Genomic DNA, 23,282 nt, shown 5'->3' with positions numbered 1-23,282 from the left:
CCCTAGTGGATCCATAAATATCAAAACATCTGTCGAAATCAAGCTATATAAGATGTATTCTTAAATTATGTAACATAATATAACTTATTATTATTGCATTTGTAGTTGAAGCATTACTATGCCTATACTATTATTTTTATTGATTTATTATAAAAATAATAGTGGCAACAGCGGGTGCTCACATAATAGTAATAGCCAATTACTGATATAATCTGTGCCAGGGAGCGGTGAATGTATAAAGCATTTACTGCTATTCACACTGTTAAACTGCGTTGTGATCTCTCTCTCGAGCGCGCTCTCGTCGGTCACGTGTGACTTACAGAGAAGGGCAGTGCCTTCTGTCACGCTGCCCTCGCTCGCTCTCAGGAGGAAAACAGCACATGCTAAGCGCTGCGGATCTCAAGGGAGCCGTCCAAAAACAACAAGCATTGGATCCTCAAGCCAAGCCCCTTTGCGCGGAACCTTCTGTCTCTGCATACATTAACATCCACGTGTACATATTACGTATATGATTAGGTATCTTGCTATAAAGTAAATACAACTACTTCAGTGGTTTATTAGTCACATGATTTTATGTCATCAGCACTTTATTTTTATATATTTAAATTTTTTTTTTTTTTTTGCATGTGTATTTTTATTTATAATAACATTATAAAACACGCTACTATGGGAATATTCAATAATATTAATAATAATAACAACAACAATAATAATAAAATACGGATAATCGTTATTAATCGATTAATCACATTTTAAATGACGCTTGCTAAATGTAAGAGCTCATGCACATGTTTGCATGCACGCTGTTAATTATTCAGAAAATGAGTTGCGTTATTATTTTCCTCCTCGGCGCACTCGTAGCCTGTGGTCCAGCCAAAGAGAGCTGGAGTATGTTCATAATAAAGACGTCACCCTGTGCTTTGACCGTGCCAACCAAGTGCGCAGCTCTTAACTGTACAACTACAATCTCGACATGCTTACGGACGACCGAGGAATCCTCGCATCCCTCAACACAAGCAGTCTGGCACCGATATCTGCAGCGGCTCGCTAGCCAGGACACCGTTTTTCACTACAGGACGTTTTTGGGCACGCGGACTTCTTTGCTGCGCACTTGAAGCTGAAGCTGATTCGCGAGAGGGTTTAAAGGAAGGAGCAATACTCTTAAGGTATTTCAAACTGCGACGGCGATTCTCCGTATCGATCTCCAGCATGCGCGAGAAAGCTAGAGCATGTGCACAAGACATGTTTAATAAATCGTCTCGGCGTGTATCGTTTGCTTCGTAGTGTCTATTGCACGTATTTTTTTAACGTGTGGCGTTGTTGAGGCTTAGCGTCCTTCGTTAACGCTTTCGTTCGTGGCCCGTGCAGCCTTGCGTTATTCGTTCCTAAACAACATTTTATATTTCATTTCAGTTCCTCGAAAGTTCGAGAAAGCAGTATTGGAGGGTTAAGAAATGGTGAAAAGTGTACTACGCACTTATCCGCACCGTGGTGATATGGGCTCGTGAGAGACACGCCCACTTCCAGTGTGAGGAGCCAGCGCGTGTTTTTCCCCGCACAGTGTCACTTGGATGCGATTTGCATAGCCTGTTTTGTTCTGAGGCGGCCAACGCGTTCCTTCTTGTCATTTTCCATTAAATGACTGTTTGGGCGACCCGAAGTGCTAATCTGAATTGGAGACCTTTAAATGGTTTGTGATGCGGAATGTTAGTTGTGTTTTGTGAACTGCAGGGGGCAGTGAGTGAGTCCTATATGGAGTCACTACTGATGATAAAGTTTGAGTCATGCAGTTTATAGGTCCCTTGTGTGTGTGTGTGTGTGTGTGTGTGTGTGTCTGTGAAAGAGAGTGAGTCACATCTGACGGGAACCCTTATGGAATGTGCTGTTTATCACATCCCAGAGAATATGTTTACCATGAAGATGAATCTATGGATTCGCGAGAATAACTATTTATGCACCATAATATATATATATACAGTGTTGGGAAGGTTACTTTGAAAATGTGATAGGTTACAAATTACAATTTACCCAATACCCTGTTTGGTCACACTTTATATTAAGTGGCCTTAACTACTATGAACTTACATCAAAAAATAAGTACAATGTACTTATTGTGTTCATATTGTATTGCAAAACACTTTTGCTGCTATTGAGGTGGGATACGGGTAAGGTTAGGGACAGGTTTGGTGGTATGGGTTGGTTTAAGGGTTGGTTAAGGTGTAAGGTTAAATAATATTATTCAACAGTGTAATTATAAATGTAATTACAGAAATTAATTACAGATGTAATTACATGCAGGTATTTTTACAAATATAAGTACAATGTAAGAACATGTATGTACACAATAAGTGCATTGTACCAAATTATTAATTTAAATGTAAGTACATAGTAGTTAAGGCCACCTAATATAAAGTGGGACCCCCTATTTAAAATGTAATAAGTAGTGTAACTGTTTCAATTACTTTATTAAAGTAATGTAACTGATTACATTTGATTACTTTTCTAAATTTCTAGCAGATGTTTTCAAATCATTTTCAAACATTTAAAGCAGGCAGGGTTAACCTTACAGTTGTACTCAACACTGATTACTGTCAGACTTTAGAAATCCTTCATCACTTGAATTGAGGTTATAATCATTTAATTTCAAAGCACAGCCACCACAAAATCAGGCTTTAGCACCTCTTTTTACTTTGAGTTCGTTCTGAGGTTAAATACAGATTTAAAATAATAAGAAGCCGTTTAGTAGCTATAATACTGTTTCTGAAATCAAATCTTTGCATAGCTATAACAGGAAACACTGGCATCTAACAGTGCCTTGGGGGGAAAAAACAGTTCATCTTAAAACATAAAGCATATACATAAACCCAAACAGGAAATAAAACTATTGAATGAGATGAATGAATTATTGAATAGGCATGTGTCCAATTCTGTGTCCTAAACTCCTGAAACATTGGTGTCTCATATTTTAGAGCAGTTAATACAATTTAGGAAAGAAATCAATCAAATCTGTATGTGTGTGTGAAAATATTCAGATATAATATTCAAATTAACATTTTCAGAAGTAACTGTAATTTAATTGCAAAATTTTTCTCAATAACTGAGAAATTTATTTTGTAATTAAATCACGTAATTCCATTATATGTAACTAGTTACTCCCCAACAATGTATATTTATATATAATAATTATTATGTCTAATTATGTATCTTGCACACACACATATAAGACTTTTTAAAATTTTTAAAAACAGCCTGAAATATTAATTTGATAAAATCCTTAAACATACTGTTTGTTCCAGTGTTGGATGTGTATTTATCCCATATATATGTATTGCTCCTGTGTAGTGTAGCCAGGTGAGGCGATAATGGAGGAGGTGTCAGGTCCCCGGTCCTGCACTCCAAAGCCCCCCCGCAGTCTGCTGGAATGGAAGAAGAGGGTCAAGTCTGAGTACATGAGATTAAGACAGCTGAAACGCTTCCGCAAAGCTGAGGAGGTCAAGGTAGGAGGTCTTTTGCAATATTGTTTTACTTTTCTTTCCTTTATGCTTTCAATATAATTTATTCTGTATTTCTACACCAGTTTGGGGTCAGTAAGTTTTTTTTTTTTAGCAGTTTATAATTTTATTCATCAAAGATGCATTGATCAAAGGTGGCAGTAAACACATTAATAATGTTACAAAAAAATTCAGTTTCAAATAAGTGCTGTTCTTTGAACTTTCTATTCATTAAGGAATCCTAAAGATTTCGGTTGAAAAAAATATCCCAAAAATAATGACAAAGAAATGTTTCTTGAGCAGCAAATCAGCATATTAGAATGATTTTATTATTTTAAAATTTATTAAAATAGAAAACACTTATTTTAATTTGTAGTTATATGTCATAACATTACTGTTTTACTGTATTTTTCATCAAATAAATGCAGCTTTGGTGAGTATATCTGACTTCTTTCAAAAACATAAAAAAAAATCTTACCAACCCCAAACTTCTGAACGGTAGTTTATTTCTTTTTAGATTTTTTAATTATTCTGCCACCTTTTATTTCCTTGATTTGTTTTCTATGTCATTCTAATTAGAAAATATAGCTTTCAGTTCATATAATTCAGTCTTTTTAACTATTAAGCTGTGTGGTTTTCACAGGCTCTTTTCCAGTCGAATCGCCGCAAGATTGAAGGAAGAACTGAGCTGCTGAATGAGGAATGGTCCAAGCTCCGAATCCAGTCCATTCCCCTTTCCACAACCAGTGGCTCTATGCCCAGTAAAAAGGCAAGAATGACACAGCTGGAGGCCTTGACCACCACAAACCAGTGTCAGTCATCTTGCATCTGCTCTATGACACTAGATCGCTTTACTGTGAATTGCCCCTGCTAATTCAGCACAAGACTGTCCCCCTTAGCTGATTTATGAGCTGAATCAATACATAGTCTGCTTTGCATCGCCATTTCCAAACATAATTTATTCTAACAAAATGCCAGTAATGACTCAAGATCAGGTGCCACAGTTTGCCTTCTATTTCCTGCAGAACCTACTTTATCATATCCTACCTGACAAGCGTTTAGATCAATCTAATGATGTTATTAATGGACTGACTGTGGCACAGTTAACCTCTGATTAATTAATCAGGGCAAATATTACCAGCAGGCCGGTAAAATGCAGCAGTGTTTTTTTTTTCTCTCTTCATAAAATTGCTCTGTTGCCAAAAATGTATTTGTATGTTTGCCAAGCCAGAGCTCAATATCTGAAACTCCTGTGATATCCACAATAAGAGCAGCCAGCGGGCACAGCAGAGCTTAGCTCTCTGTGGAATACAGAGAGACTGCTCAACATACCAGCACAGCTGGATCCTGCTTGCAACAGCACTGGAAAACAATACCATACTTGATGCTCTTTAGATAACACCAAACCAATTATTTTGATTAGTGGATTATGATTTTGTAATTTCCCTGGGCACACATTTGGTCCCAGTTCAATTCTTCTTGACCTTATGACATTTCTATCACTGATTTGGTTTGGATATTCTTTTATTATTTATTCACCCTCGTGTTGTTCCAGTATGACTTTTTGGCCACACTTTATTTTAAGGTCCAATTCTCACTATTAACAAACCATTAGCTACGACTTCTGCCTCAATAAACTCCTAATTTACTGCTTATTAATAGTTAGTAAGGTAGTTGTTAAGTTTAGGTGTTGGGTCGGATTAGGGATGTAGAATATGGTCATGCAGAATATGTGATTTATAAGTACTAATAAACTACCAATATGTTAATAATGTGCATGCTAACAAGCAACTAGTTAATATTGAGAATTGGTCTCTAGTGCTACAGAATTTTTTTCCCTGTGAAACAAAGGAGACATACTGAATACTGTTCGCTTTTTTACATTTAAGCATGAATGAAGCTCTTAAGATTCAAAAAGGACACAAAAGCATTATAAAAATATGGTCTGTACACATAGTGTGCTATGTTTCTTCTGAAGCCATACAAGCTTTGAGTGATTAACAGACACAATTATTAAATAAGCCGTTATCTCACACATTTCCATTTTGGTTTTTTAATGGATCGTTTGATCCAGTTCACAGAATGGTCTGAATGATCTGGCCACAAATCAGCCTCATCTGGTTCTCAGGTTCAGCTTGACTCAAACGATTTACAGCTATCATATGGCTTCAAGAAATCAAACTTGGAATACAGTGCATGCATTGCATGGACTACTTTCATGACACATTTAAATCCTTTTTGAAACTTGAAAGCATCAGTTAATATTAATTGTAAAATGCATAGAAAGGTGTGACCAGTTTAATTCTTGAAATTTCTCCTTTTTTTCCCACAAGAAACAAAGTCATACAGGTTTGGAACAATTTAAATGATGACAGTATTTTAATTTTGGGTCAACTTTTCATTTTATAATACATAACATTTTTATTTATATTTAAATTCAGTAATCTGTCAATAAAATACAGCCAATGTAAAATTAATATATTCAAATGACATTGACTAATTAACATATGCAGGACTAAAGCAATTTAACGGTCCTCTAATTGTTCTGAGTGACACTTTGACTTGTCTTCTGTTTTCCTGTCTTCCCTTTCTTGTCCAATCACAGTTGTGCATGGTAGAGTCTGGCTTTCCGTCTTTCCCGAACCAGGCAGTTGCCATGCGTCCCTTGACAACTGTTGCTGGGATACCATTCATGTACTCCTGGTCCCCTTTGCAGCAGAACTTCATGGTACTGGATGTGGACAATAAGCACACAGACATTAAGACACATAAAAAGCACTCAATCATGATCACCATTAGAAGCCTGTGTCTGCAGACAAATAAGGAGAGAGAGAGAGAGAGAGAGAGAGAGAGAGAGATGAAAATAGAAGAAAAGCATCATTTATGACACTGGTCATTTTGAAAGTAGGTCACCCCGCAGCAGCGCATTCACATGTTCTGACAGCTCAAAGCATCAAATGTGTTTTTGAAATCATCTCTCAGGTAGAGGAGGATGTTCGTCTTTAAACGCCTACACTCACTTACAGGCACAAATATAGGAATACACAAAAACATCCCCCCACAAAACACATTTACAATATCGTTGTGCATTTATCTCTCATTAGAAGAACCTCAATGATGCATGAATGCATATGGAACATGTCTTTATATAAATCAATAAAATCACAAAAAAGTCTTTCCTCCCTCTCTTTGTTTCTGAGGTGGAAGATGAGACATTTCTGCATAATATCCCCTACATGGGAGACGAGGTGTTGGAACAGGATGAAGCTTTCCTGGAAGAGCTTATTGACAATTATGACGGGGTGCATGGAGACAGAGGTGAGCATCACAATATGTGTATTTATACACATTACGAAAGGCATCGCTAGTCCTGAGCTAAATCTCTTCTGGAAGGCATTTTTTTAATTGTTTTTGTAAGTGTCATTTTTAATGAAAAATACAGTAAAACAGTAATACTGTGATTTTTGTGGAAACTGATACTGATATAAGTTGTTTGTAATGTCACTTTTGATAAATTGAATGCATCCTTGCTGATTGAAAGTATTAATTTCTTTAAATAGTACTGACCCCAACATTTTTGAACAGTACATGCTAATCAATATATAACTTGTATGTGAATCTTAGACAGGCATTAAGTATCTAAGTATTTTGTACCAACAGAAGGAGGCTTCATAAATGATGAGATCTTTAAAGAGCTGGTCGAGGCACTGAGCCAATACTCAGACCCAGAGGAAGAGGAGGAGGAAGAGCCCTCAGAGAGAACAGAGAATAAGGAGGAGGAGGAGGAGGAGGCGAAAGTGCTGCAGAAAACTACAGCTGAAGGACCAGAAGAGTCAAAAGTGGACCTCTCTAAGAGGAAGAGAAGGAGCACTGCTGAAGGTGAGTTAGTTTTTCACAGAATCAAAAAAAAAAAAGAATAATTATAATAAAATTTCATGTAAAATATATGAAATATTATATTTAAAAAATGATTTATTATTTAATTAGATTTTTTTAATTGTAATTTTATTTATTTTAAATGAAACAAAAACGTATTAATGCCTTTGTATTATAAAAATAATAATAATAAGGCCTTTAAATAAATAAATAAATCAGTAATTTTGATGATCATATGTTTGGTCAAATTAGCATAGAATTAGGGCTTTTAATAGACAGTCGGTGGTGTAGCACTGTACATCTTTCAGCTTTACAGTGAGTTGAATTTCACTGGTTTAACAACAAATAGACTAGAGCTTACATGCATTGCCCATCAGATCAGCCTCTGTGTCTCTATGTCTATGTGCAATTGTTTGCTCTGAGTGTCGCCTCTATTCCCAGTGAGGGCTGGACAAACCTGTTTGTTCATTCAGTTTGTTTTAGGACAGTATCCAGTTACGGTACACCCTGACCCTCACACTTGCACACACACATAAGCCCATGCACTACTCTACTTTTGCTTTAAAAGTCAAATTCAGGACAATGCTGATTTTAGTCTCGCTTTTCCCTCACTAGGAAGAGAGCTCTCCGCCAATAAGAAGATTCCTCATGACAAGATTTTCACAGCTATTGCGTCTATGTTTCCATACAAAGGCACTATGGAGGAGCTGAAGAACAAGTAGGCCACCCTGTTGATTTTTTTTTAACCTTCATTTTTAGAAATGAATGGGATCAATTAATTAATTTACACAATGCTGTCCCAAACAAAAGCTTTTATTCACCAAGAGTATGCATTCATAATGGCAAACCTAACATGTGTGCACATTCTTCACATGACTAGGAAAGTATATATCATGCCACCTTCAAGCTGTGATAAATGAAGGTTCATGGGAAGCTCCTCTGGCTCTGCTGTCAGCTGGCTGTGCAGCCCCCACAGCAGCAGTGGAAACAAAAACCCGTCACAGTCTGCCTTATCATCCAACTGTTTACCGTTTCATGTCATTATTGTTCATTCCACCAGCTGTGCTCATTTTATTTCTTTCCGCTGGCTGGGGGAAATCTGTGGGTGAGAGTTGTATTTAATGGCCCGTTATGTGTGTCAAACAAATCCAGCACTTTAAAGGGATAGTTCATCCAAAACAGAACATTCTGTCATCATTTTATTCACTCCAAACTTGTATGACTTTCTTTCTTTCTTTCTTTTTTTTTTTTTTGGACTAAAAATACACAGAAATAATACTAAATGTAGATGGAGTAAATAATGGCAGAATTACACATTACACTACCGTTCAAATTTGGGGTCAGATTATTTTTTTTGAAAGAAATTAATTTTATTCAGCAAGGGCACATTAAATTGATCAAAAGTGACAGTAAACATATGAATAGTGTCACTAGAGAATTCTGTTCCAAATAAATTCTGTTTCATTCTATTTATTTCTTCAGATAATTCAGAAAAAAAATGTATCATGGTTTCCACAAAAATATAAAGCAGCACAACTGTTTTAAACATTGATAATAATGAGAAATATTTCTTGAGCAGCAAGTCATATTAGAATGATTTCTGAAGGATCATGTGACACTGAAGACTGGAGTAACGACTGCTGAAAATTACTTAAATTACAAAATATACTAAAATAGAAAACAGTTATTTCAAATTCGAATAATATTTCACAGTATATATTATAATATTTTTGACCAAATAAATGCAGCCTTGGTGAGCATAAGAAACTTCTTTAAACCCCCAACTTTTTGCTGTAGTTTCAGTTTAGTGTGTTTTGCTGTTATTACAAATAATAATGTAGCTGTATTTTTCTCTCTCTTGCAGGTATAAGGATCTCCTGGAGCCATCCAGCCCTGTGAAGCTGCCTCCTCTCTGCACACCCAACATGGACGGCCCATTTGCCAAATCTGTTCAGAGAGAGCAAAGTCTGCACTCTTTTCACACACTTTTCTGTCGCCGCTGCTTTAAATACGACTGCTTCTTGCACCGTAAGAAATTATAATGTCCTTCTCTAGTCTTTATTGTGTTTATTTAAATGGAGAGAGTGATGCTACAATCTGTCCTTCAGTACATGTTCCTGAATTATGTACAATGCAATACCTTTCAAGTATGATACCATTTTGTACAATCTTCATCAGTACATCAAGCATACAGATATGCCCTTTTTAAACCTGGCAATAAAGTCTGTCTGAAATGATCATACTATATTTAGTGTAATTATAATAATGCTATATTTAGCAGTGACCACTTGTGATTAAATGATCCAAAAAGGATGTAAATTAGTACATGTTGTTTGTGTTCAGCCTTCCATGCATCTCCTAATGTGTATAAGAGGAAGAATAAAGAGATCCGAATGGAGACAGAGCCCTGTGGACAGAACTGCTTTCTGCTGCAGGTACAGCTTTCTGAGTATATAAAAATTTTATAAGTTTTTCTACTTGGTTGTGAATTTATAATTTCATGAACTTGGATTAAATTTATCATTTTTAAGTTCTCTTTATACCTTCTTTGGTCACAGAAAGGGGCAAAAGAGTTTGCTGATCAAAACATGCAGAGGTCTCAAAGGCCCCGGCGTCGACGGCGACAGCCCCGCCCCTCAAGCTCCTGTGGCCTCACCCCCTCAGGCTCCGGTGAGGAGGGAAAAGAAGGAGACAGCGACCATGAGACCACCAGCTCCTCAGGTACAGTAGATAAAGAGTTAATAGTTTAGCCAGACCAAAATAACACAGACGAAACACCCAGCCAAACCTTCCACTGCCAAAGTAACTCTTGTCCCTCGGTAAGTTATTTGTCTAAATGGCAACAGAGACATCATTGGAAATGTTTGCAGACACACAGGAACATTGCAACAGTAATAATTATTATTTTAGCCTGTCGGATGATAAAAAATTGTACAGGCTTCTTAAAGGGAGGGATTCAAGCCATATCTAGAGAATATAATAGAGATTTTGGCTAAAACCATCACATACTAGCAACCAGCAAAACATGCTTGTAACCACACAGCAGTGCACTAACAACAACTAACTAAAACTCATGCACAATGTATCAGTACCATTACAGATACGTCATCTGGTCATCAGCTGACAGTATTACAATCTTTTTAAAGTATCATATTGGTTAGTATTGCATATTTAGATGTTTTTCATTCTCATTTTTACATTTAGATTACCTTTGCCATCATCTTATGCTCACTTAAAGTTAATCATTAAGAACACAAATAATTTAATAACATTATAATCTTTAGCAAATCTCAAGATTAATATCTATTTTCATACTGTACATTATACAGGTGCATCTCAAAAAATTAGAATATTGTGAAAAAGTTTTTTTGTAACTTTCATATATTCTTTACATGTAAATTAAAACATTTCAAAAGTTTTTATGTTTTAATTTTGATGATTAGAGCTTACAGCTTATGAAAGTCAAAAATCCAGTATCTCAAAATATCAGAATATTTCCTAAGATCAATAAGAAAAAAGGATTTGCAAAACAGAAAAGTTTAAGTTCTTTAAAGTTTGTTCATTTATGCACTCAATACTTGGTTGGGGCTCCTTTAGCACAAATGCAGCATCAGTGAGGTGTGGCATGGAGGCAATCAGCCTGTGGCACTTCTGAGGCACTATTGAGCCTTCAGCTCGTCTGTATTGTTGGATCGACTGTTTCTCATCTTTCTCTTGAAAATATTCCATAGATTCTACATGTTGTTCAGGTCAGGCATGTTGGCTGGCCAATCAAGCACAGTAATATCATGGCCAGCAAACCACTTGGAAGTGGTTTTGGCACTGTGGGCAAGTGTTAAAGTCCCACTGGAAAAGGAAATCAGCATCTCCATAAAGCTTGTCAGCTGATGGAAGCATAAAGTGCTCCAAAATCTCCTGGTAGACGGCTGCATTGACTTTGGACTTGATAAAACACAATGGACCGACACCAGCAGACATCACAGCAGAGGTGGGGGACTCGAGTCACATGAAGAAAATAAAATAAAGAAAATGACTTGACTTGACTTGACTTGACTTGACTTGGGATCCAGTGACTTGAGACTTGACTTGACTTGAACTTCATAACTTGGCAGGACTTGACTTTATAACAACTGTAATTAAATAAATATTTTTTATTAATAAATAAAATGCAAGACACAGAATCAGCGGCACTAGCGCGCCAAATACAGAAAGTAAGAGAATCTCCCAGATGTTTTCTTTTGGACATAAACACTTCGAAATGGACCATATTCATAAAAGGAGATTTGCTGTATGCATTTACAAAGCCATGATGTCGCCACTTCAAAAAGAAAGGTATGTAAGCTGTCCTGTTAATTATTTGTCTTAAAATTCAGCTTAAGTCTGTAATTAAATTAAATGATGTTTTATTAACAATGTTCGGGAGGAGCACGTTCAGATATTTAACCTAATTAACACGAGAAAGCACAATCAGTAATCAACCCGGTTAACAATAATAATTATATATGTATATATATACACACAGCAGAATTGCCTCCGTTCCTTGACAGTTTTCCAGCATCCCTCCGCCACTCCTTCTCCGCACTTACAGCTATTCCTGTCTTAACCTGTAGGGGGGTACTCTGGGTTTGGGCCAAAATTTCGAGCTCAGAGCCCTCCCCTCAGACAGCACGCCAAATACGCATAAACTTTACTCTATTTATTATATGTAAGTGTGAACTCGTGAAAGTGATTATAAATTATTAATCTCATGTTTGCAACTAACGTCAAACTTTAAATTCGCTGGCGTTTGCCCCTCAAAACAGTGCTTTAATGTTAGGGGTTAGGGGAGACCGGGTATGAATGTAACACTTTTTGTTTAAGCATCTATAACAACTTAAAATGAGTTTGACACCCCTGATTTATAACAAATAATATTAAGTAATATTTCCAGGATCTCAACGCTGCTGCCAACAGTTATACAGCCACAGCAGAACTGTTATGCGTCTCTGAACACACTGAACACTTTTACTGAATGAATCTGAGGTTTTGAACGAATCATTTGAGTGATTCAGTAGGGGTGTAAATCGGCTGGTTCTTCAAGATACGATATAATATCAATTCTCATACCCCGCGATACGATATTTGCAGATACCTAAAAAAAATTCCAAGATACGATTACGATTCGATTCGATACAGGAGTATATCGATCGATAATATGATATTATATACCTATTAAACAACATCTACATTTTTATTAACTCACAAATGCAACCAAAATATATAACATGAACATTTATCTGAGATTTTCACATCCTGTACCTCAATTGGAACAATCACAACAACAACAACAAAAATAGGCCTATACACTTTTTAAAAATGTATTTATTTTTATTTTTTTAAATAATAAAGAAAATAAACAATTGAAAAAACAATTCTGGCTGCTACTATGGGCTCAGTGCTAAAAATCTATAACCAACTTACAAGCAATAGCAGAAAATAAATACAACAGAACAAAGACACAAGTTCAATAAACAGTGCTTTTCAGGTTTTTCAGCTCAGGCTAAAATACATTTTCAGGTATGCAATCAAATGTAAAATAACTGCATAGTCTTCACTGTATAAATTAAATATAGGTTAATAATTTTTGATGTTACATAGGTTTAGTCAGGAGCAGTGAGCACTTGTATTTTTCTTTGACAACATTAGATTTATTATTAGTTTGTTTTCACTTTAAGAAGAAAGCACGGATTTAATTTTACTGATACACATGCGTTTTCTTTCTCAACTGTTTACGTTAAGACATGCCTAACTGACTGTGTTTACTAGGATATTCGCCAAAATGCGCATTTTGATGTAATGTTGTCTGTATTTATTCATCCATGCACAAAAAGCGGAAGAGAGCTCAATTTAGTATTTCCGCGGTGTAACATCAGTCTGTGTGCGTACGCAGAAAACTTCTCACACAGCGCTGGACTGTTCCGCAAACAGTCCTTTTGTCCTTCGGACAGTCCTTATATCGAGTCCTGATACGTTAGTTTGAACAAGAATGCACGCGTTGGTGGTAATGCATAGAGGGACATTATGTGAAAATATGGACAGTGCCAAAATAAAGGTGCCTAACTTATTTATACTACAGATATCGATATTTTACGCGTGGCATCAATGCATCGTATAGTCAGACATCGTATCGATGTATCGATTCATATAGATGAATCACACCCCTATGATTCAGTGACTCATTCTTGGTTGTTCATGAACGAATGAACTGTTTTAAATGATCCAGTTAAATGAACGCTCCAGTCACTCATTAAAACAGTTATTTGCCACCACCTGCTGGTGGTTTTAATTTCATAATTAAAAGTAGCATTTCATTTCATTTCATTTCATATATCTATATTCAAAATGTTATATTTAAACTACTATTATTTCAAATGTATACTTGAGAAAGTACATTTCTGAGGAATAATAAGTAAGGTTGTGGCAAAAATAAAATATAGGGTACAAAGGCTCCTTAGATATTTTTTTCATCTAAACCACTAGATGGCACAAAAACGTGGCGTAGCACTTTCCAAAACATTCCCTGTTCAAGATACACATGTATATTTATCTGATCTTTGACGCTATCGCGCTCCGAGCAGCAGTGCAAAGTTGATTCTGTGGTTACTTGATCTAATATTTAGATTTTTAAAATGTTGTAGATTTAAGTAGCAAATGAGAATCGCTAAAATTAATGCATGTATTTTGAGACAAAGGTCTTCTTTATGATTTTCAGTTTTGTTTAATATAATTAAAGCAACAGTTTTTAAATAACGAAGAATATGTAAAATGTATGGTATTTGGGGTAAAAAGCGCCCCTGCTGTTGGGGCTAAAGGCGCACAGTAATTAACATGATTATTAATAGATGGCTGACTTTTCCATTTGTTGACATGACATGGTTAGATTCAGATGGTAAATCATATATTATGTTGGGTGTCCATATTATAGATAATCACCATTTTTAGAATGAACCCATCATATTTAAAACCATGATATTAATCATATAATGATATAATAAAATATAATTTGTTGTTACTACCGTAAATATATATTCAATTATTATTGGATCTCCTTCAATACTTTCAGAATCTTTACTTATTAAAATGATTTTGTTTCTGTATTTTAAAATATATTTTTTATATTAACATATTTTAATGACAGTATATTTATTGAACAAAAATTTATTATTTTATTTTTCAAAATAAGCAGAAAATAGTACAAACTTTGCTAAAGTGATTGTTTTGAACAAGTATTAACTTATTTTAAGAAACACTATTTTAGCTGAAGTATTTGTATAGCAATACCGTGTGCCTTTTACCCCATGCTGGTGGGCCTTTTACCCCGTGTGTGGGGTAAAAGGCCCCCTTGCCACCTTATACATTTATAAGGTTTTTAAACAAAATAAACAACTTGACTGAGTTATTTTCACACAAAATCTGTTGCTCCATTTATGTTCAATGCAATGTATATATTTTTTCTGCAATTATACATTTTAGGTGCAGTGAATAACACATTTTTTCTTAAGGGGGGCCTTTAGCCCCGTTGTACCCTACTTGTTCCTGTTTGGTACTGTGACTTGACTCGACACTTGATCTTTAGCAGGACTCGACTTGACTTGCTTGAGGTAAGACACTGACTTGACTTGACTTGCTTTTTTTTTTGCTCTGTGACTTGAGACTTGCATAAGACTTGAACATGCATGACTTGCCCCCGCCTCTGCGTCACGACACCCCAAATCATCACTGACTTCGGGAACTTCACACTGGACTTCAAGCAGCTTGGATTCTGTGCCTCTCCACTCTTCCTCCAGACTCCAGACCTTGATTTCCAAATGAAATGCAAAATTTACTTTTATCTGAAAAGAGGACTTTGGACCACTGAGCAACAGTCCAGTTCTTTTTCTCCACAGCCCAGTTAAGATGCTTCTGATGTTGTTTCTGTTTCAGAAGTGGCTTGGTAGCCCTTTTCCTGAAGACGTCTGAGCGTGGTGACTCTTGATGCACTGACTCCAGCTTCAGTTCTCTCCTTGTGAAGCTCTCCCAAGTGTTTGAATCGGCTTTGCTTGACTGTATTCTCAAGCTTGCAGTCATCCATGTTGCTTGTGCACCTTTTCCTATCCAATTTCTTCCTTCCAGTCAACTTTGCATTTAATATGCTTTGATACAGCACTCTGTAAACAGCCACACCTTTCAGTAATGACCTTCTGTGACTTACCCTCTTTGTGGAGGGTGTCAATGATCGTCTTCTGGACCATTACCAAGTCAACAGTCTTCCCCATTCGCCATTTCAAAGAACAAGAGATACCCAGAATTTATACTGTAGGGATGGTCATTTAATGAAACTCAAATGTAAATATTCTGATATTTTGAGATACTGGATTTTTGACTTTCATGAGCTGTAAGCTCTAATCATCAAAATTAAAACAAAAAAACTTTTTAAATGTTTTACTTTACATCTAATGAATATAGAATATATGAAAGTTTCACTCTTTGAAATAAGTTACAAAAAAATTTACTTTTTCACAATATTCAAATTTTTTTGAGATGCACCTGTATTTTTGTGGAAAAAAAGACATTTTATTATAGGATTCTTTGATGAATATAAAGTTTAAATAACAGCATTTATTTGAAACAGAAATCTTTGGATTTTTACTGTCTTTACTGTCACTTTGGATCAATTTAACGTTTCCTGCTGAATAGAAGTAGTAATTTCTTTAAAAAAAAAGATCTTACTGACCCTGAACTTTTTAACAGTAAGGAATTTAGACAAAATAGTATATAATTTCAATTTAATAAGTTAATATCAAACATCAGCTATTCAATTCTGATTTTCTTTAGTAAAGAGTGTTTGGATGAAAACCTGACATTTAGCTCTGTGCATGTTTGTGTGTCAGAGAGTAACTCTCTGTGCCCCAGTCCTGCCAAACTGAATCCAGGGGAGGAAGGAACAGAGGAGTCCGATTCACCTCCTGAGTGGAGCGCAGCAGAGGAGTCTCTGTTCAGAGTCCTGCAAGGCACATATTACAACAACTTCTGCTCTATTGCACGACTCATTGGTACCAAGACATGTAGTGAGGTACGCATACAAATGACAATGAACAGGAGGTTATATATGTGTCTTTTGCTAGTTTGGTAATGTATTGTCTGGTAACTCATTGGTAAAGGAGTTTATTAATGCAGATCTAAATTGAATTAAAATGTATTAAATGTGCGGAAAGTTCTACAGTATTTACTCAAAAGCTGAGACAACAAAAATGTGTGGGTTTAAATGTATGACTGTGTGCATGTGTGCATGTGTTTTTCCCAGAAAGACTGTGGTTTGGCTAACTGGAAATGCGATTACCTCAAATCATGTGTTTTTCTTTCATTTAGGGAATGGTCCAAATCTTTTTCTAGATGAGTGTTATTTTGATTGTGTGTTTGTGTGTGTATGTGCGTGTTAGTGTGTGTGAGAGCTCATATGGCAAAGATCAACATGATAATGAGCGGTTAGGTCTCAGCTGGGTTTCAAAGTTCTGACTAACGCCCATTAAGTGTTCACTGGATTGTGATGCAGTGTGTGTGTGACATGTTGCAATGCTCTGTTTCATGTGATTATGTATAACTTTCTGTCAGGTTTACGAGTTTGCAGTGAAAGAGATGCTGATTCACCGTGTTCCGCTGGAGGATGGTGGGATCTCACCTCAGAAGAAAAAAAGAAAGCACAGGCAAGATGTTAACACACCCTTACCTGGCTGTCAGATTCATGCTGTTAAGCTGAATTTTACACAGGCAGCTAAATCCTAACATTAAAGCTCAACTTTGTTTCTGTTTGTTTGATAGATTATGGGCAAAGATACAGCTGAAGAAAGGTAAGACTCTCTACTTCAATACCAGACTGAGACAAGGTTTCAGTGGTTTGGCAGGTTCAGGAATGGACAAACAGAAGGAAAAGTCATGGAGATGTCAGTTGTTAGGGAGATTATTTAGGCTGGCTTTTCAGTTCTTAATGTAACATTTAAAGTATTTTCAGTATTTTTAAGTATTTTTAAAATGCAGTCAGAATATTAGAATGGGGTTAGAAAAATTGCAAAAGGCATATCTATCATCATCATAGTAATTATAGTCAGTACAATTCAGTTCTAAAATTTCTATTAAATATTATTATTAAATATTAAAATTGCAGTGGGGAAACCCATACAGTGTGTGTGTGTGTGTGTGGGGGGATTATTTGATCCCCTGCTGATTTTGTACGTTTGCCCACTGACAAAAGAAATGATCAGTCTATAATTTTAATGGTAGGTTTATTTGAAGAGAGACAGAATAACAACAACAACAAAAAAATCCTGAAAAACGCATTTCAAAAAAGTTCATTTGCATTTTAATGAGTGAAATAAGTATTTGACCCTTTCGCAAAACACGACTTAGTACTTGGTGGCAAAACCCTTGTTGGCAATCACAGAGGTCAGACGTTTCTTGTAGTTGGCCACCAGGTTTGCACACAACTCAGGAGGGATTTTGTCCCACTCCTCTTTGCAGATCCTCTCCAACTCATTAAGGTTTCGAGGCTGACGTTTGGCAACTCGAAACTTCAGCTCCCTCCACAGATTTTCAATGGGATTAAAGTCTGAGACTGGCTAGGCCCCTCCAGGACCTTAATGTGCTTCTTCTTGAGCCACTCTTTTGTTGCCTTTGTCTGTGTGTTTTGGGTCATTGTCATGCTGGAATACCCATCCACGACCCATTTTCAATGCCCTGACGGTACATGGCCCCGTCCATCGTCCCTTTGATGTGGTGCAGTTGTCCTGTCCCCTTAGCAGAAAAAGTTGATGCCAAAGAGCTCGATTTTGGTCTCATCTGACTAGTCTCACATAGCCAGACCTTCAGACTGACAGCTGAAGGTCTGGAATAGATGGTAGCTTTCATTGGCCAAGGCCCGCCCATGATGCCGTTTGACCGACATGTCAAACAACCAATCACAGTTTGTTTCGTTTAGCGTCATGTTTAGGTGCGTGGAAATGTCACCACAATAACAGAAACTCTCTGACGTATTTTAAAGATTCTATGCCGTGAACTTTAAATATTTCAGATACTTTTGGAAATCCAGCATTTAGTTGACCCTGATAAGTGCTCGTTGTCACAGTTGTAAACACGATGGCTTTCTTCTTTCGTGAGTGGGTTTGGCGTCACGGCATCTTTGTTTCCAGGCAGAACATTAAAGAATGCGACACACACGTCTCCCAGAAATCCTGTATAATCTAACCAATCTGATGACGACTTCGAAACTCCTGAAGTGTTTCCAGATAAGTGTGCCATATGCATCAGACGTTTAGCCAGCAGTCCGTGGGCGTGACGTCTAAGGCCGAGACTACATCTGACCACAACACTTTCATCCAGTTCTCCTCTGAATCATTAGCAAACTTCAGACGGGCTGTACATGTGCTTTCTTGAGCAGGGGGACCTTGCTGCAGGATTTTAGTCCTTCACGGCGTAGTATGTTACCAGTTGTTTTCTTGGTGACTATGGTCCCATCTGCCTTGAGATCATTGACAAGATCCTCCCGTGTAGTTCTGGGCTGATTCCTCACCGTTCTTATGATCATTGAAACTCCATGAGATGAGATCTTGCGTGGAGCCCCAGACCGAGGGAGATTGACAGTTATTTTGTGTTTCTTCCATTTGTGAATAATCGCACCAACTGTTGTCACCTTCTCACCAAGCTACTTGGCGATGGTCTTGTAGCCCATTCCAGCCTTGTGTAGGTCTACAGTCTTGTCCCTGACATCCTTGGAGAGCTCTTTGGTCTTGGCCATGGTGGAGAGTTTGAAATCTGATTGATTGCTTCTGTGGACAGGTGTCTTTTATACAGGTAACAAACTGAGATTAGGAGCACTCCCTTTAAGAGAGAGAGAGAGAGAGATAAATCCTTATCTGTATAAAAGACACCTGGGAGCCAGAAATCTTGCTGATTGATAGGGGATTATATACTTATTTCACTCATTAAAATGCAAATCAATTTATAAAATAAAATCAATTTACTTATTTGAAATGTGTTTTTCTGGATTTTTTTTTTGTTGTTGTTACTCTGTCTCTCACTGTTAAAATAAACCTACCATTAAAATTATAGACTGATCATTTCTTTGTCTGATGATAGGCAATTGGTGTTTGTTAATAATACATGTTAATCAAACCTTATTGTAAAATGTTAGCAAAACTGCTCTTTGTGAGTGCAGTTTCTGAAAAATAATAAAAAAAAATATGTATGCAATAATCACAAATTTGTGGAACCATAATGGAAAGTCTTTGTTCAGAAGGAATTGTTCTCATTTCCCTTTCTATTTGTCTTACAGACAACTCATCCAATCAAGTGTACAATTATCAGCCATGTGACCACCCTGAGCACCCATGTGATAGCTCCTGCTCATGTGTGATGACACAAAACTTTTGTGAGAAATTCTGCCAGTGTAATCAAGAATGTGAGTTCAACACAAATTAACATATACACACACATGCAAACTCATGAAATGTATTCTAATTCAAGTATACAGTATTACACTGTTCTAAAATAAAGGGTAAAACAGCCCCTTTTGTTTCAGAACATTTAATAAGTAAAGTAAACCTTTCTTTTTGATATTTAATAAGAATTTGAAGAAAGGCTATTGGAGTTCTTACTGTATGTACTATGAAGTTTTTTTCCCTTTCTCTCTCACTTTATCTTATCTTACACTCTACAAATCAATTGTACTGTGTAGATAGTATCTATAGAATTACATATTTCTGTCCAATGCTGTTTTTAAGTCTATATACCACTAGGGGGCACCAACAAAACAAGCTCAGACCACTAGTGGTGCAGTGAAGAAATGACACACTTTAACTCTTAAGAAATCATTGTGCCATTTTGACATTTACTCGAACTACTTTGAACATCCATTTATTTTAGGTATAAGAACACCTCAAACATTCACAGGTCACTTTAACCAAGTTCTGCTCTGGGTTTTTGTTCTAGGTCAGAATCGGTTTCCTGGCTGTCGTTGCAAGACTCAGTGTAACACCAAGCAGTGTCCGTGTTACCTGGCGGTGCGGGAGTGTGACCCTGACCTCTGCATGACCTGTGGGGCCGCAGACCACTGGGAAAGCAAACAGGTCTCCTGTAAGAACTGCAGCATTCAGAGAGGACTCAAGAAGGTGTGAAGTACATTCCAGTGACACTGTGAATGATCTATCTATCTATCTATCTATCTATCTATCTATCTATCTATCTATCTATCTATCTATCTATTTATCTATCTGTCTGTCTGTCTGTTTGTTGTTTTATCGTTCCGTCGTTCTACCATTATGTTGTTCTATCTGTCAATCTATCTATCTAGTATTTATCCAATATCTAATGCCAACATGCTGATATTCAAAAGGGAAATAATTGATAAAGAGAGATATAAATGTTGTTTAACCTGTTTGCCAGCACCTGCTCCTGGCCCCCTCTGATGTTGCAGGGTGGGGTACATTTATCAAAGAGCCAGTCCAGAAGAACGAGTTCATCTCTGAGTACTGTGGAGAGGTGTGTGGAAATCACACACACCCCTGATGATGAGCACTAGCTGTTGTGATTTTCTTAGTGATCTGATTAATGCATTGTGTGTGTGTGTTTGTAGCTTATTTCCCAGGACGAAGCAGACAGGAGGGGCAGAATCTATGACAAGTACATGTCCAGTTTTCTGTTCAACTTGAACAATGGTATCAGCTTCACTCATTCTATTCTGTTCTAGTTGTCTTTTAGAAGTCAATTTGGTGTTATTAAAATAGTGTTTTTATATCATTCCAGACTTCGTAGTGGATGCCACTCGAAAAGGGAATAAAATACGATTCGCCAACCACTCTGTCAACCCCAATTGTTACGCAAAAGGTATTTTATTTTGTCACATAAATATCGAAGCGCTTTGCGTTGAAGCTATTAAGCACGTTGGTTTGGTTGTTGTTATTATTACAGTTGTCATGGTTAATGGTGATCACCGCATTGGAATCTTTGCCAAGCGAGCTATACAGCGAGGAGAAGAGCTCTTTTTTGACTACAGGTATGTTTTGTTTGTTTCAGCAATACCGTTACATCACAAACAGACACTCATATATGCAGTTTCATTTAATTTTGTGGTGTCATTTTATTTTTCCTGCTTCTTAGATACAGTCAAGCGGATGCATTGAAGTATGTGGGTATTGAGAGGGAAATCGACATTGTGTAGACACGCTTTCCTTGAGTGTGTCCTCACTTACCTGGTAACATTTTTGCCCACCCACAATGCTTTGCACTTCACTGACATTACAGATTGATTTGATGATGCAGTCAGATGGTGATGTCTCTACCTTTACCTGTGGTTTAATTGACTTGTCTGAACAAGCGTTTTTGTTTACTTCTTTAATATAAGATAACGTTTGTGATGACCAAAAGAAACCAAAAGGTGTCCTCAGATTTACAAATACACTCCTCCACATTTGCACTATATGGCCAATAACACAGGATATTGATAGACGACACCATTTTCTCTATCATGGAAGGAAAAATGTCAGTTCAGACACCTGTCATGAAGTTTTTCTTTTTTTATCCCATCTCTCCATTCATAAGGCTCTGTAAACAGCTTTTGAAATAGCTATAACCTCTATATGCTCAATATATACTGTAACTGCAAACTGAATGCGTCAAACCTAGCCGTCGTTGTTGTTTCTGGTCAAAATATTCTGTTGTGCAAAACATCAAGCAATATTTCATAGTTACATTTGCACTTATAGTCAGTCAGGTCAGTATCTTCTCTCTGTAGAACAAATTTCAGTAAACTGAAACCTGGTGTCATTTGATGTTAGCCTGTTACTGTAATGTGCACACCTCTGCTATCTATCTATCTATCTATCTATCTATCTATCTATCTATCTATCTATCTATCTATCTATCTATCTATCTATCTATCTATCTATCTATCTATCTATTTATCTATCTATCTATCTATCTATCTATCTATCTATCTCTCTTCATCAGCTGTAAGCTGCTTGCTATATTGCACAAAGCTGGCTCATGTTGTCAGAGATTAGCATTCTAGCTAACATAGCACTAAGGCAGTTAATCTTCATCTCTGCTTAAACTGTATGAGGTCAAGTATTGTTAATGTTCTGTAGAAATAAACAAAACAAGCAACCATATAAACCGACAGACTGAATGTGAACTTTGAGCTAAAGAGTGACTTAAAGGACATTGTTTAGCAGGCTATTTTTAAGAGTGAACAAAAGAGTGTACAAAATAGGCCTAACAAGAGTTAGGGTTTGGGTTTCACTGTCATATGTTACATTTTATGTAAAATAAAGAACTAAACCAAATGATCATATTTGTTTAACATGCCCTAGAATTGTAACTGCATTTCACATGTCCACTCAATACAAATATGGGCAATAATTTTGCAAAGCTGAGCAAATAATTCCTAGTGTCTTGTAAAATTCTGTAGTTACATTTTTATCTGAAAGATTTTTTGCTTTATGTTTATCCCAAAACACGGAGCTTTCTGAAAAAGTGTAATTGAATTTCCAGATGCCTTTAAAAGTAGGTATATCTGTTGGATACACTTAACTCTATTGTCAAATGACAAAAACAAGATATGCACCTCTCTGGAATCCATTACAGAAAGAGTCTTCAGAGTTTGTCTTTCCTTCAGGCTTCTTTTATTAAAGTGTCATTTGGGATTTGTGTTGATTCTACACAGTCATGGTCATTTACAATGAGGATGACACAAACAAAACCAGAACTAAAGAATTGGCAAAACTCAAAACGAACAACTTGTCACACCTGACCACAAACCTGAAATTACCTGCTTGTAAGAGAATACCATTATAAGGTTTTGCCCAATTCCATGAAACTAGTTCAGCTTTAACTTTGGAGATTTTCATG

General features: G+C 36.6%; 1 protein-coding gene across 2 annotated transcripts; it reads left to right on the top strand.

Annotated features, from left to right (window-relative positions):
* Nucleotides 1–203: 203 nt before the first annotated feature.
* ezh1 (enhancer of zeste 1 polycomb repressive complex 2 subunit) lies at nt 204–22,717 on the top strand. Of its 2 annotated transcripts, XM_058769177.1 has the most exons (21): nt 204–1,166; nt 1,414–1,690; nt 3,343–3,497; nt 4,135–4,260; nt 6,097–6,219; nt 6,692–6,809; nt 7,152–7,370; nt 7,983–8,085; nt 9,232–9,395; nt 9,711–9,802; nt 9,926–10,088; nt 16,277–16,458; nt 16,998–17,089; nt 17,205–17,233; nt 19,711–19,836; nt 20,367–20,545; nt 20,820–20,915; nt 21,010–21,091; nt 21,180–21,260; nt 21,345–21,429; nt 21,534–22,717. In XM_058769177.1, the coding sequence occupies exons 3-21, from the start codon at nt 3,363–3,365 to the stop codon at nt 21,592–21,594; spliced, it is 2,256 nt and encodes a 751-aa protein (XP_058625160.1). In that variant the 5' UTR covers nt 204–1,166; nt 1,414–1,690; nt 3,343–3,362; the 3' UTR covers nt 21,595–22,717. The 2 variants fall into 2 exon arrangements, with proteins under 2 accessions (XP_058625160.1, XP_058625159.1); XM_058769176.1 differs by lacking the exon at nt 1,414–1,690 and having other exon boundaries at nt 205–1,166.
* Nucleotides 22,718–23,282: the final 565 nt, after the last annotated feature.

Source organism: Onychostoma macrolepis, chromosome 03, assembly GCF_012432095.1.
Source record: "Onychostoma macrolepis isolate SWU-2019 chromosome 03, ASM1243209v1, whole genome shotgun sequence".
In the NCBI taxonomy this organism is placed as follows: Eukaryota; Metazoa; Chordata; class Actinopteri; order Cypriniformes; family Cyprinidae; genus Onychostoma; species Onychostoma macrolepis.
This window is presented reverse-complemented; position numbering and strand designations above follow the sequence as displayed.